Source organism: Copadichromis virginalis, linkage group LG22 (assembly GCF_057382275.1).
Source record: "Copadichromis virginalis isolate Kocher_CV1m ecotype Utaka linkage group LG22, C_Virginalis_male_GT1.1, whole genome shotgun sequence".
In the NCBI taxonomy this organism is placed as follows: Eukaryota; Metazoa; Chordata; class Actinopteri; order Cichliformes; family Cichlidae; genus Copadichromis; species Copadichromis virginalis.
The window spans coordinates 24,729,312-24,743,409 of record NC_140638.1 but is presented as its reverse complement, the minus strand read 5'-3'; the positions used below and the strand labels follow the sequence as shown (position 1 = coordinate 24,743,409).

The window sequence follows — 14,098 nt, the reverse complement described above, 5'->3', positions numbered from 1 at the left end:
TTGTTGACGTATTTCATTATGCTTGTGAACATGAACTCAGATCCTGCACATCTAGGCACCACTAAAACCCTTTTACGTGAGGGTTTTTTTGCAAAGCATGATCAGAAGCTGAGTGAGGTAATTTCAGGATGAACCCAGCCTTTTTAGTTTTATAAAGTTGGTCAACTTCTTATCAGGGAACTTGTATGAGAGGGACACAGTTAATGTCAGCTCACACAGGTTTTATTTCTCTTTTGCTTTGCAGCATTTTGTTTGCTTTTTTGTCGCACACCAACGTCATTTCACTCATTCTGACATCAGCAGTTTTGTTTTTCGCCTGGTGTCACGCAGAATAAAGTCTGTATACGATAGCCTTCCAGTCGTAACCACGGCATTTTCAAGTCTCCACACATTCATGCAGCATGTTTTAATACTATACTGTACAATGCTACACTAGTGCTTCTCCTATCACACCCAGCAGCAGCAGCAGCAGCAGCAGCTGTGTTGCTTATAGCCTTTATTGTTCATTTAATCTCTTAATATTTTTTGATTTTCTTTGTAAAAAACAAAACAAAAAAAACCTCCCGTCTTCCTGTAGGAAGCAGTTTGTGACTGGTTATATGCTGCCAGCTCTGCCCCTTTCATGTGAACGTGCTGGAAAAAGCCTGGGCTGGATTACCAAGCTGGTAAACACTGCGTGTGACCGCTTATCCTGAATGCAGTTGTTATGGTTAAATGAAGCCAGATAAGGCCCAAGATATCACTACTATGCTAAACATGTTTCATAGTATGTGCCTCTGCTGTACCTGTTGAATTGAGTTGAGTCAGGTACTCAGTTCTTGGAGCTTCACCTGGTTTTGTACTTGCTTGGAAAGGTTAAAGTAACTATCATGGAGCTGCACAAACCTGCCCGAAAGCCTCTGCCGAGTAGGAGAGCGCATACACATGAATTTGAAATGTTCAGATGTACAGTCGATCAGAAAATACTTCCACCTAGTGACTTTGCCCTCTCTTTAGCCTCTCAGTTAACCTTTATTCATATAAGGTGGTACACTAAGGAGTTCCTCTATTTTCAATGGGAGCCTTGTGTGACAAAGAAAACAAAAGAACGGATATAAAATTCCACTAATGGACAAGTAATGCGTGTGGCATGCAACCAGGTTGCCAGGTTATCAGTGGACCTGATAAAAACATCAGAAACAAACTGTTGCTGTAGTCAGCAAAAAATGCTTACATCATGCCAACTAAGCAAAATGAAAACACTGAAAGTAATGCACAAACACAATATATGTGTATGTATGTATCAGTCAAAGGCAAGAAGAAAAACGTGCTTCTTATTCTGACATGTATGGGGAAATCTTGCAGAAGTTTATCCCACAGCGAGCTCTTCTTTGAAAAACAGCCCAAGATAACAGAGACAGCGATCGCAGCAAACATGCAGTTCTCTTCACCGCTGTTCATGCAGAAGTCCATGCTGCCAAGTGCACACTAACATGAGAAAGAAGCACAAAAGAAGAAAATAAAAACAGAAGCAGGGATTTGGTGAAGCTAGAAATGTGGATGTCAAATGAAAGAATGCATTAAAATCAGGGGTATCAGACAGAGAGATGTGAAAACTGTGCCAGTGTTGCGTAAGTGCCTGCGTGTGAAGTTGTAAATACACGACTGCTGAGTCACTGTGAGTTTCAAAATATCAGCAACAACACTGCAAGAATCTATAAAGCACGAACAAGGATGATAACAGTTTTTAACATACGTATAACAGATGGATGTCAACTACAGCTGTGATTGTTGACATGCAACCGTAATAATAAAGCCCACAGGAATAAAGTTGGGTTCTGATAAACCCCACAGAGACTTTCACTTTCACTTTAGTTTCTACACCTGATTTTAACGTTATAAACATTATTATTCACTGAAATTCAGAATATTGGTGCGGTTTTGCAATAGCTGTGAATACAACAATCTTTATCAAACAAAATGTTTCAAACTGTGCTGCTACAAAAATGTTCCGACAGCAGCATGTCAGGTAAAATGCAGGTGCGTGATCTCGCTCAAAAAATAATTCACACCCCGCTATCTGTGAGAAATCTCTTGTCAGAGCATCAAAATGGGACGGGACTTAAAGCCACCAATCCGGATGTTGAGGGCTGGAGTTTTGCTATATAATGAGGCTCTTTACCTGCTCTAGCTTCAGTCTTCTCATCTTTAACCTCCCTTTAACTTCAGCTCCCAGGTTAACCTCTGAAACCATGGCCAAGGACATGACTGTGGTGGGGCTCCGGCTCTCCCCCCTGCTGGAGGGTGCTGATTGCTCTGGAGGAGAAGAACCTGCAGGGATACAACCAAAAACTGCTCTCCTTCGAGAAAGGAGAGCACAAGTCGAAGGAAGTCATGGATGTAAACCCCAGGGGACAGGTAGGCTTGCATCACATTCATACCTTTAAACTGCACTCAAACCCCCACCTCCTGAAGTACTTTATATTCACTGTGCAATTACAAATAATAATGCCTAATTTTGAAGTATATATTAATAACATTCATTCTACTTTATCTTAAAGCTTCCTGCCTTCAAATTTGGGGACATAGTGATCAATGAGTCGTACGGTGCATGCTTCTTCCTGGAGGTGAGAACCTTACTTAAAATTTCATGTCACTGAGAAGTTGTTAAGTTGGAGGGCGACTGGTGATTGCATGCTCTGCAATGCTTTGTATAAGCAGACACCCTACACCGCAGGGTGCACTGCACCTCAGAACAGTTGCTCGTTTCATGTGTTTCCGTGTGCTTTCATGTGTTGTTTTCAGTCCAAGTTCAAGTCCCAGGGAACCAAGCTGATTCCTGACTGCGCCGGCTCCGACAACAATTGCGCTTTGATAGCTTTAATAATGCAGCGTGTGTTTGAGGGCAACACACTTCACCAGAAAATGGGTACGTTAACTCTGTCATGGCCTTCTGAACATACCTGTTGAGCTCGATATCCCTGTATGCTGATGTGGACACTGAAACCAGGGGATTTACAGAGTTTATAAAGAAAATCTTATAAAGTTCTTTCTGTATAACTTAGCTGTTGTTGTTGCCATTCAGAGATTTGCCTTTTGGGATTTTAAACAATGCTTGGCAACATCACGCACAAACCTGCAACCTTTAACCCGCTGAGACTTCATGTCTTCAGCAAACCTCCTCAGAGGCTTTGACATCAACTTTCACCGACGTGGTCCGAGGTGTTCAAAACACATGCAACACACAAAAGAGCTGTGCCTTCACTTAAGAGTGTTACATAATGCATTATTTCTCTGGGGAGTAACCCTCACAACATGCTGGGATGTTAATCTCTGCTCAAATTAGCCTTGCAAGTAAATTCCTGAGACAGTGTAGAAATGACACCAGAAAATCCCATGTAACCAAAATGAACATTTGCTTAACATGATCACTCATTTTTAAATAAGCTGCTATAGATGTTATTTGGGTACCTTTTTATAGTCTTCAGCCTGATGTTAGACAGTAATTGTCTGTTCTGATATTTTGCAGCGGATGTTTTTATGTACAACCGGAGGGTCCCGGAGAATGAGAGGCACGAATCTGCCTTTAAGAGACTCAAGGAGACGCTGACTACTGAGCTGCAGATGTGGGAGGGACACCTGAAGAAGGTATGATGCGCATGCACTCACAAGCACCCAGAGCACGACAGCTACAAAGCTGCAGAAACAGGCAATAACCCTAGCAGGAAGTTATAAGCTGTTGGATGTAATGGGTGCTACCGTGTAAAAGCACTTTGTCTATTTTCTTTTCTTTTTATCCCCTCGGTATTTTGACTCATTATAATGATTTAAAGGGGAAAAAAATGTCCAAAACATCTGTTCACAGAGATATCAATTGATGTTGAACATTTGATGTTTACGTTCCTGAAAACACCAACTCACAGTACAAGATTGTGCAGGAAGTCAGTGTAATGTTTATTTAACTAAGCAAGTCATTGGCAAAACCTTCCTATTTACAATAGTGGCCAGACTGCCTCAAGAGGAAATAGAGGCAAGTCAAAAAAACAAGTACCGAATGTTGACAGTTGGCCGATGCTTGGATGATGACGAGCTGATTGTCTGAAGTCTTTTGTTGAGATATGCTCAGCAGCTGCTGTTAAGGAGACAATATATGTAGAAGAATTAGTAAGCCAAGTTTCACCAACTATTTAAAAGATTTTTTTAGCTTCCATCCAAAATCTTTTTTTCTTTGTCTTCTTTTTTAAGACACCAGGCGGTTTCCTGGCAGGGGAGAACTTCTCCATGGCTGATGTGATTGTTTTTCCAAGTGTTGCTCTTCTCTTACGCATGGGGTAAGTAAGCTAAATTTGCAAAACTGACTTGTAGCTGCCTGGATTGAATAACAAACAGCAACAAACTCACACCAACTTTCGTCTTTCTTGCAGGCTAAGCGAGGATAAATACCCCAAACTGGCAGAATACTACAAAAAGCTGCAGGGCAGACCAAGCGTCAAAGCCACCTGGCCTCCTACTTGGAAGGAGACCCCAGGACAGGAACTTTTAAAAGATATCTGAGACTGAGAAACCCATCAGCTGGCGAGCACATTTTTCCTGTTGCATTTTTAATTTGTTACCCTGTGCTGCTCTGCAGTGGATATTTGAACATTTGTTACTGAACATGCCATCTTATTTCTGTTGTGCTGTGAGTAAAAGCAATAAAAACTAAGTTTTATTTTTGTTTGCTTCATTATTTTCAAGTTAAATTTCCACCAATAAAATTTGACCTTTGGCGTCAAACCTGGCCCGTCAATGTAAATTTAAAGTTTTGATGCTATTTTTAACGAGGTACCACTCACATTAGTGCTGCGTAGTCTTGACAGGAGAGATCACCAAACAGAAACTTTAAATTAAACTTTTTGCTTTGTTTTCTCTGAAAACATCGCACAGTCATGTTTACGAAAACATTTCTATAATTATGCTGCCGTGTCACAATCAGAGCAGTGGCAAAGCCATCAGATTTTTTGTTGGGGTGGCCAGGCCTTTGCTTACATTGCAGTGGTGCAGAAACTGCTTTTGCATTCATTTTGCAGTAGAAGTCATAGTAATTTCTTTTCTCACCCACTCTTTTGATATGAATGCATATTAATGCCTACATTTTAGGCATTCATGTGCAATAACACTATTATGCCTTCAGCTGATCAAAAAAAATCAATAAAACCCTCTAGTGATTGTTGAAGTTATTGTTACTAAAGCTACGATAATTTCAGTGGTGTTGTGCTGCTAAAATATAAACAGGCTTGCTTCAGCAGAAAAGCTTGAATAGCCTAACTTTATAGTAAAATTCCTTTTTATAGCATTTACAAGCTTAAACAAATAAAGTGCAATGAAAGGTCATCATATCAAAAGAGTCCTTTATCTATTGGGTGTGGTGCAACCACTTTTCTCTGCACAAAGGTAACTCAAATGGCCCGTGACAGCATGAGGTTGCATACATGAGGCACTTTGCATTAATCCTTTTTATGTCATTTGTGAATTTTCACTGCTATGTTAAATGCACATTCTCCTTATTAAGGATCAGTGAAAGCTCAGTTTGAAAATGCATTTGCAATATTATTTGGATGAGGTGTCCAAATCTGTCCACCAAGTTTGCTGTGATCACAGTTTAAAACCTCATAGGCCCATTTGGTTGTCTTTCGGTGGGGTGTGTTTTTTGGCTCAGCTGTTTGAAGAGGGAGAGAGCAGGTGATTCAGGCTGCAAGGCTATGGGATAGAGGCTGTGTGAGACACCTGTTACACATTGTCTAACCTGCCTCCATTATTTATTCAGTAGCACACCAGACGGAAGCGGGCTTACAATGAGAAGGAGAGCTGGCAGCAGTTTAAAACAGGCTGAATGGAGTATGGAGGTGACCAACAGGAACAAGGAGAGTACAAAGACCAAAAAGCACAATTGTTTCTGAGTGTGTGTGTTGGGAACCCACAACAATTCTGACTTGTTTGAAACATTGCTGCATGGTCCGTCTGAATATACGCTTGCTCAAAAAAGGAGTGTGTCATGCTACGTCTGCAAAATGAAAATACTGAATTAATGGAAACACAGGAAAGCACATTTTCAAATTAAATTCTCGGCATATGCCTTTTCTTTCCTTTTAGGTGTAGAGAAATCCCGATGCAGCCTATTACTGTTGAAACTTGCATGTAATAATATTGCAGGGCTGCAGCTGTGTGTGTGTGTGTTACTTGGACAAAGGGACTTCAGTAAAAACCACGAGTTTTGCCTTTCCTCTAGCAATCATTCACTCAGGAAACAGTCCACTGACCCAGAAGAGCAGAGATAGTGATCGCAGCAAATGTGTCCACTGTAGCTTATTTCACCGCTATGTGACATTGGCAATTGTTCAAGTGCACTTTGACAAGAATTCAAAGGCTTACAGAATGAAGCACAAAGCAACTAGTATTATATTGTGTATATTTTAGTGCTAAATGAAATTTGTATTTCAAGTACAAAGATACATAAAATAGTTGATATTAGACACATTCAGAACTAATGCGATTGATGGACGTGAGAGACGTGCCAGAATCGTGTGTGCATTGTGTGCATGTGTGTACAGGGGGTGAAAACAAAGTGCTAAGTCACCGTGAGTTTCAACAAATCAACAGCATTACTTGTAAGAATATATGAATGCATGAAGAACGATCTTTAAGGGTTTAACATATGCACATTAGATGGATACCAAGATTGTGACTGTTGACATGCAACCGTATTAATGAAGCACACACAAGTAACGTGCAGGAATGATGACATCTGAACGAACTGCACGGGAGCACGGCAGCAAAGCGCCCAGTGTCACTTTACTCTGTGCACTTGATTTGATCTGAAGGTGAATTGTTTTGTTTGTGTAGCCAGATGGGCTACTCGCCTTCCGTTGTTTTTCTTCTCTCATTCTCTCTCTCTCGCTCGCTCTACCACCCTCGCTCTCTTTCCACTGCACTCGCTCCTTGTATCAGGTGATCGGGTTAATTGGGAACCCACCTGCACATTGATTGCAGGGTGGCGCTAGCCTGTATAAAGCTAAGCCGATGTCTTGTTGGATTAATTCCTCCCGAGCTTCTGGTACGATACAGCAGTAAATGCTGGCGTACTGCGACGGACTGATCAGCAAGAGCCGATTATACGACAGCTACAGGTATGCTCTCGCTTAACCTTGGATTCCCTCCGAATACTGGAATTGGTGTTAATATCCTTTTCCGGCCTGTTGTAGCGCAGCAGTCTGTTTAATTCTGCCATTGCGGAGAGAGGTGTTCGTGGTATCTCCACCAATGAGAGTATAGTGCCTCCGGTCCTGGGGTAAGCTGTTAGAACTACTTTTATTAGCATTCATAGCTATAAGAGTTTAAGGTTACACTTATCTGTTTCAGGGTTCACTGCTGTACTCACCTCTCCATGGTAAATTGTCCAACCTAAATTGGAAGAGTGGACTGCCTTCTCAGTTGCTGTTGTGAACTCCTCCTTGGTGGAGTCTGCTGTCTTGTCTCGTTTTGTCTTATCTTGTTTTTATTAAGTAGGCTTACCTTTTTTTTGGGTTCGCCTGGTGTTCTATTTTACCCTGGACTGTTGCTCGTACCCACACTTCTGTGATCGGGCTGAAGTGATTCTCTGCCCGAGTGTCGTGCTGGGACTCTAAATCGCCTGGGTGGCCGGTCTCAGCCGGTGGGGAGCCAGACCGGCCTACGCCTGAGAATAATTATTACCAGCATGAGTGGTAGTTTGACCCGTGGGGAATAAGCCTTTCGTGTGTGTGTGTGTGTGTGTGTGTGTGTGTGTGTGTGTGTGTGTGTGTGTGTGTGATTTCTTTTATTAAAGTGTGTTTGTCTTTTTATGATTTGTAGCGAGCCTGACGCTCAGTGTCCTTTTATTCTTTTAACATACTTTTCTGTGTTTTATTTCAGTGAAGGAGGACGAGCCAGTGGCCCTGGGACCTCAGGTGGTGGGTCGTTTTCACACTTTCTTTTGTACAGCACTGGGTGGTCTGCAGTGATTCTTTTGGTGTGATTTTTTTTTTTTTTTTTTTTTTTTTTTTTTTTTTTTTTTTTTTTTTTTTTTTGTTCCACGGCTGCTGGTAAGTCCAAGTTCCACGATTGTTTATTTTTACTGTAGGACACTGTCAATAATGACGCTACATCTTGACTTTTAATATTTTATTTATAAAATATTATTTATAATATTTTATTTATTTCTATAAATAAAACTGTTTTAATATTGGAAGCCAACCTGCCTCAGTGTGCATCCTTGAATCTGTGCGGTCTTCTTTTATTCCTTTTATTTATTTTTCTTAAATATATTTCCTGGGGGTGTAATTCCCCTAGGTGGCGTTGTCAAGTTTATTTATTTTGTGCATAACCCCGCCGACCACTTGGTCACATTTGCATTTCCAAATGCTTTTCAACATAAAAATGACAGTTTTGCACACCTGTGAATACGAGCAGCTTTAGATTAAATCACAGTCAATAAATTTAACTGTGCTGCTGCAGAAATCTCTGACTTTCATTATCATGTCATATAAACTGTGGGGTTGTGATGTAAGAGGGTAAGAGATCTCTTGTCAGAAGACCAAAATGGGACGGTACCTAAATCCACCAATCCGGATGTGGAGGGCTGGAGTTTTGCTATAAAACGAGACTGTTTCAGTCGTTGTGGCTTCAGTCTTCTTATCTCTAACCTTCAGTAATTTCAGCTGCCATACTAAGCTGTTCACTCTGAAACCATGGCCAAGGACATGACTCTCTGGTGGGGCTCCGGCTCTCCTCCCTGCTGGCGGGTAATGATCGCTCTGGAGGAGAAGAAACTGCAGGGATACAACCAAAAACTGCTCTCCTTCGAGAAAGGAGAGCACAAGTCAAAGGAAGTCATGGATGTAAACCCCAGGGGTCAGGTAGGCTTGCATCACAGGTTTCAATCTGGACTTTGAATGCTTGAAATTGAACCTATTCATATTTTTTCCACTTTGTCTTAAAGCTTCCTGCCTTCAAATGTGGGGACAAAATCATCAACGAGTCCTACGGTGCATGCTTCTTCCTGGAGGTGAGAACTCGAGCAAGCTACTGCCTTGTTGTCAAGGAGATAGGTTGTTGGAGGTCAAGTTGAGGGATTACTAGGTTTACCATGATTGTTTGGACATGCACCCTACACTGCAGAGTAAAAGAAACCAGAGCTTTTTGCTGCTCTTTATAACACTTACTGTTTTCCTGTCTCGACCAACAGTGTGAGTACATGTCCCAGGGAACCAAACTGATCCCTGTGAACTCCAGCGAGAAAGCCCTGGTGCTCCAGCGTACCTTTGAGGGTAACACGCTTCACCAGAAAATGGGTATGTTAGCTTAAATCTTCTCTCTGGTTTTGAACCACAAAGACATAACTGTTGAGTTCCTGCACTTTCACGTCCGATCCCCCAAATTACATTTAGTGAGGTTTTAGTGGGACATGCTCACTCTCTACATGACTTATCTGTTGTTGTTGCCATTAAAAGATCTGCCTTTTGGGATTTTGAGTCAATGATTGGCAACATCACGCACGAACCTGTCACCTTTAAACCACTGATACTTCATGCGTTCAGCAAACCTCCTCAGAGTTGGTTCCCCTGCTCTTCCCGAGGTCAGCGTTGTTCAAAAAACATGCCACCCAAAATAAGTTGTGTGTTCACATAATTAGGCTCTGGCATAATGCACTATTTCCTTGGGAGTAACCCTCACAACAGGATGTTAATCTCCGTTTATCAAAGCAAGCATTTACAGCCTGATGTTACACAGCAATGCACAGACATACCAAAAATACAAAATATGGAAGTGGATGCTGTGCAGTGTGTGGAAACTTTCTTTTTTCTCAAAGCTTTAAATCCTCAGACAGTGGATATATTCATGAAATGTCTGTTCTGATATTTTGCAGTGGATGTTTTTATGTACAACCGGAGGGTCCCGGAGAATGAGAGGCAGGAATCTGCCTTTAAGAGACTCAAGGAGACGCTGACTGGCGAGGTGCAGATGTGGGAGGGACACCTGCAGAAGGTATGTGAATGACCTGCACGCACTTTCACTCTACTGCTACAAGCATCCAGTGCACAAAACTTATACCTACATAGCTGTGTTGCTCTGGCTTTGTGCGCCAACTGCTTTGTAGTGGGAGAAACAGTCTGGGAATTTTTTTCTGAGGAAAGTTTATGTTTTGACACAAACATAATCTTTGCAGGAGGAGGTAAAATCACGTACTTTACACCCAAACAGCCTATTGCACTGTGTTACAGAGATGCAACTCTTTTCTTTAACCAGGCGAGTCACAGGAAAAACCTTCCTACAATCTGGCAGATTCTAAAGCCTCTTAAGAAAACTGGGTTAAGGTTAGAAAAACACCAAAAGTTAAAAAACAAAGCAGCAGGACATGTTTGGATGATATTTGGACAAAGCCAGGCAGACTATCTGTACCAAATTTAAACAGTCAATATATACGCTAACACTGTTTGTGTAAAAATCTTACCTAAAAATTTTACTTATGTTTAAATGTAAAGACACACTGTGGAATATTTAGAATCTGAGTTCTGCACTGTTTTCCCCTCACAGCGCTTTATTTTTTTTTTTCTCTTAGACACCAGGTGGTTTCCTGGCGGGAAAGAGCTTTTCAATGGCTGATGTGATTGTTTATCCATCCGTTGCTCTTCTCTTCCGCATGGGGTAAGTAAGCTATTTTACTAAGGCTGACGTTTAGCTGCTTGGCAAGATGAATGAATGCAATAATAAACAGCAGTGAACTCACCCTGATTTTGATCTCTCCTGCAGGCTAAGTGAGAAACGTTACCCCAAACTGTCAGAATACCATAAAAATCTGAAGGACAGACCCAGCATCAAAGCCACCTGGCCTCCACTTTGGAAGGACACCCCTGGACAGGACTTTTTGAAAGACATCTGAGATTGAGAGGCTCATCAGCTGACAAGCCAATCTTTTCTTGTTGTGGTTTTAATTTGTTACTATTCCTCGTATTTCAGTACAATATGATGAATATTTTTTTTAACATATACTTTTCAAAGACCTTTTTATATGTCCACTTAGGTGGACAACTGATGTGTATGGAGTGACACATCAGTGTCCAATGTAGTGGTTTATTTGCAAGTATACCATCAACACTAACACAAATACAAAAAAAAGCCTTTGAATTGCTGTCCACTGCAGTGACCACTATGTGTGAAAGGGTTAAATCCATCCTGCAGCTGTGCAGTTTTGACAGGAAAGGTCACTAAATCAAAACTTTAATGCTTTACTTGATTGTTGTCATTCTTCTCTTTGAAACTGAGCTTTCCTATCTAGGTAGCAACACTTGAGCAATCACTGTATGGATTTGTAAAGACATCAAAGTCACATTAAATGAAACACTGATCTGTTCTACAAAATCCAGGGGACAAAAAACAAACAAACAAAACACCAAAAAACAAAGATCTGATATATGTTGTGCTTCAAAAAAACAACCTGCTACCCACAGTCCAACTCACAAATTATAAAGATGTTCTACAAACACTAGAATTATATTCAGCATCACAAACAAGTGTGTGTGTGTGTGTATTTCTTTTTAATTCTTAATGGGATAGCTAGTTTAAGTCCCAGGAGAACAAATGTATCACAGGATTTGAAAGAGAAATGAAAAAGAAGCAGAGATTAAAACATAACATAGGAAACACAAACAAAGCATAGAGAGACAGAAAAAACAGAGACTACAGAAGGGAAGACAAAATGTATTGACAGAATTTTTGAGTTCCCAGTTGGAATTTTTATCTGGAACACCCCCTTAACCTGGATTTTTCATTTGGAAAGTTTGAGCAACTCCTCCACCAGGAGGTTAACAATCTATAATGCTGGCAGTGAATGTAAACAGCAGTAAAACTATAACTTGCTGAATAACCATATGCCGAGTCCACAGACGTGCTGCAGCGAAGCACAAACAAATGTTATGCTGTATTGCTTGTGATACCCAAATAGCTCTACCTGCCAAAGAAGCAAAAATTAATCCTGTTTTTCCTTCTTTTTCCAACTTTCCTACTGCAACCCACTAATGCATATACCTGACATCACTCCAGAGTTTCAACATCTGACTTCTGAAGTAATATAAATTTAGAGAGTTGAAAATAGCCATCTGTTAAAATATAATATTGAAAATAAAAAGAGAAAGAGTCAAGCCTAAAGGGTTTTTTTGTTACATTTGTATTTGGTAACCTGTCATTTAAACATTATTGTCGGATTATGGCAGTTTTAGGTATTAAAATGCTATTGAACTTTCGGGCGCCAGAGGGTGCATAGTGCGCTGTTGGTATTGAGTAGTGTTTTGGGGCACAGAAGAAGAGTAAAACTTCCTGTTATGAAGCTCAACTTGTGTACTGTGTCTACTCTTTATCACAGCATTATACGTTGCTGGCAAAGGAAACCAGTTGCCCCTCTGACCACCAACTTAGGGAGAAAACAAATTTGGGCGCTTGTCCGGTACTAGTGCCGTGGTAGTCAGGTGCTGATCAACTAAGAACCGTGGGATTCATGTCCCTATGCTTAACAGCACTACTATCCAGAGCGACAGACTTCAGCTATCCAGGCATGGCCACTTGGCACGACCTACAATGGGAGATCCAGCAACAGCTTAATCAGCTGACCAGTGGCTCCAACTCGGAATTGCTCCATAAACTTGCAATATCATGTCAAGAAGAAGAGGTGGAAAATCTTCCCCGTGATGACGTAACTGAGATGGAGCTCTTTGATTTTATATTTGACTTTCTGAGAAGTAAATGACTGAAGAGCCTCAAGGATCAGGGGATGTCTCGCCTGCTGATCGGGGGTAGGTGCATGGTAAATTGTTATCTAGATGGGGTCAAACTTTAGATGTTATTGGATAGTGGGACCCAGGCAAGCATAGTGGAGAATTTTTGGGTGCAGAAAGCCTTGCCAAATGTGACAATTAAGCCACTTGAAAGTGTACTCTCAGACCACCCACTCAAAGTTACTGTAACTCATTGGATAGCTGTTCCACTTGATGGGTGGATAGAAGTTCTTAATGAGATCACAAGTAGCAAATAAGCCTCAGTTGCTCTTTATGTTCCCAAGCTAGTAAGTCAACAAGGTGTGAGCAGCCCATTACTAGGCTTCAGTGTAATACAAGAGATAAATGCAGGGAACTGTGATCAAATAGATAACACCAACTTAGTGTATCTTCTTTCAGAGGCTTTGATAATTCAGAAGAGTGATGCTGAAGGTTTTGTCTGTGTGATCAACTCAAAGCCACCCCCGGAAGAGTCACTCCCAGTATTGAGAGTATTGGCTCTAAAATAGGGAAAATTCCAATCCAGAATTCCACAAGGCATGATGTTTTGGTTTTTTTTAACCTCCAAAAGCATTTACTGGGGAAATTGTTGAAAGTACACTTGTAAACATCCATCCAACTACACAGAGGCTCGCAGAACCACACAATGATACCCTACTGTGCGCTACCCCAGTAAGTTCAACCAGTAATAGACACAGTAATGGGAAGAAATAATTGCAGGGCTGACAACGCAGAAGAAAAATGGCAACCAAATGTTGATTTAGATCACCTGCCTGAGCATGACCAGAGTAAGGTACAGCAAATTCTCTATGAGGAATCAGACATATTTGCTCACAATGATGGAGACACTGAATTGATCTCTTAGTACAGACCTTCCTAAAGTGTGGGGCCCGCCCCCTGGGGGGGGGGGGGGGGGGGGGGGCGCAGAGCCATTGCAGGGGGTGTGCGGTATAAAAAGGGGGGAAAAAAACAAAACGCTTGGACACTGCTAGCACGGGGCTCCCACACAAACGCAAAGCAGGAGATGAAGCATAGCTGAATATGTTTCCAAACCAACTTCATTCTAAGCCAAAGACTAGAAAATATGGTGAAGCATATCTGCCCTTTGGCTTCACCTGCACAAGTGCTGAGGTAGGTCTTCCCTGCAGAATTAGTTTTCCCTGTATCGGGAGCATGCGCTGGGCTCTTCAAATCACAGGCAAACAGCATCCCACATTCTTGATTTTTAGTTCACAAACACTTCTCATAATGACTAACTACTCCTGACATTTTGGAGATGTTAGCTCTTTATACAG

General features: G+C 41.3%; 1 protein-coding gene, 1 long non-coding RNA gene and 1 pseudogene across 4 annotated transcripts; all 3 read left to right on the top strand.

Moving 5' to 3' along the window:
- The first annotated feature begins 2,208 nt into the window (after positions 1-2,208).
- LOC146683414 (glutathione S-transferase A-like) lies at positions 2,209-4,690 on the top strand (annotated as a pseudogene). Its single transcript, XR_014917360.1, has 6 exons — positions 2,209-2,397; positions 2,541-2,606; positions 2,785-2,908; positions 3,509-3,627; positions 4,225-4,310; positions 4,404-4,690. The product of XR_014917360.1 is annotated as a glutathione S-transferase A-like (transcript).
- Positions 4,691-6,852: 2,162 nt separating this feature from the next.
- On the top strand, positions 6,853-8,065 carry LOC146683413 (uncharacterized). Of its 2 annotated transcripts, none has more exons than XR_014917506.1 (2): positions 6,853-7,145; positions 7,226-8,065. It is a non-coding gene; the product is annotated as an uncharacterized LOC146683413 (long non-coding RNA). The 2 variants fall into 2 exon arrangements; XR_014917505.1 differs by having other exon boundaries at positions 7,221-8,065.
- A 582-nt stretch (positions 8,066-8,647) lies between these two features.
- On the top strand, positions 8,648-11,264 carry LOC146683412 (glutathione S-transferase A-like). Its single transcript, XM_085445076.1, has 6 exons — positions 8,648-8,891; positions 8,975-9,040; positions 9,221-9,326; positions 9,902-10,020; positions 10,595-10,680; positions 10,786-11,264. The coding sequence occupies exons 1-6, from the start codon at positions 8,724-8,726 to the stop codon at positions 10,913-10,915; spliced, it is 675 nt and encodes a 224-aa protein (XP_085301202.1). The 5' UTR covers positions 8,648-8,723; the 3' UTR covers positions 10,916-11,264.
- Positions 11,265-14,098: the final 2,834 nt, after the last annotated feature.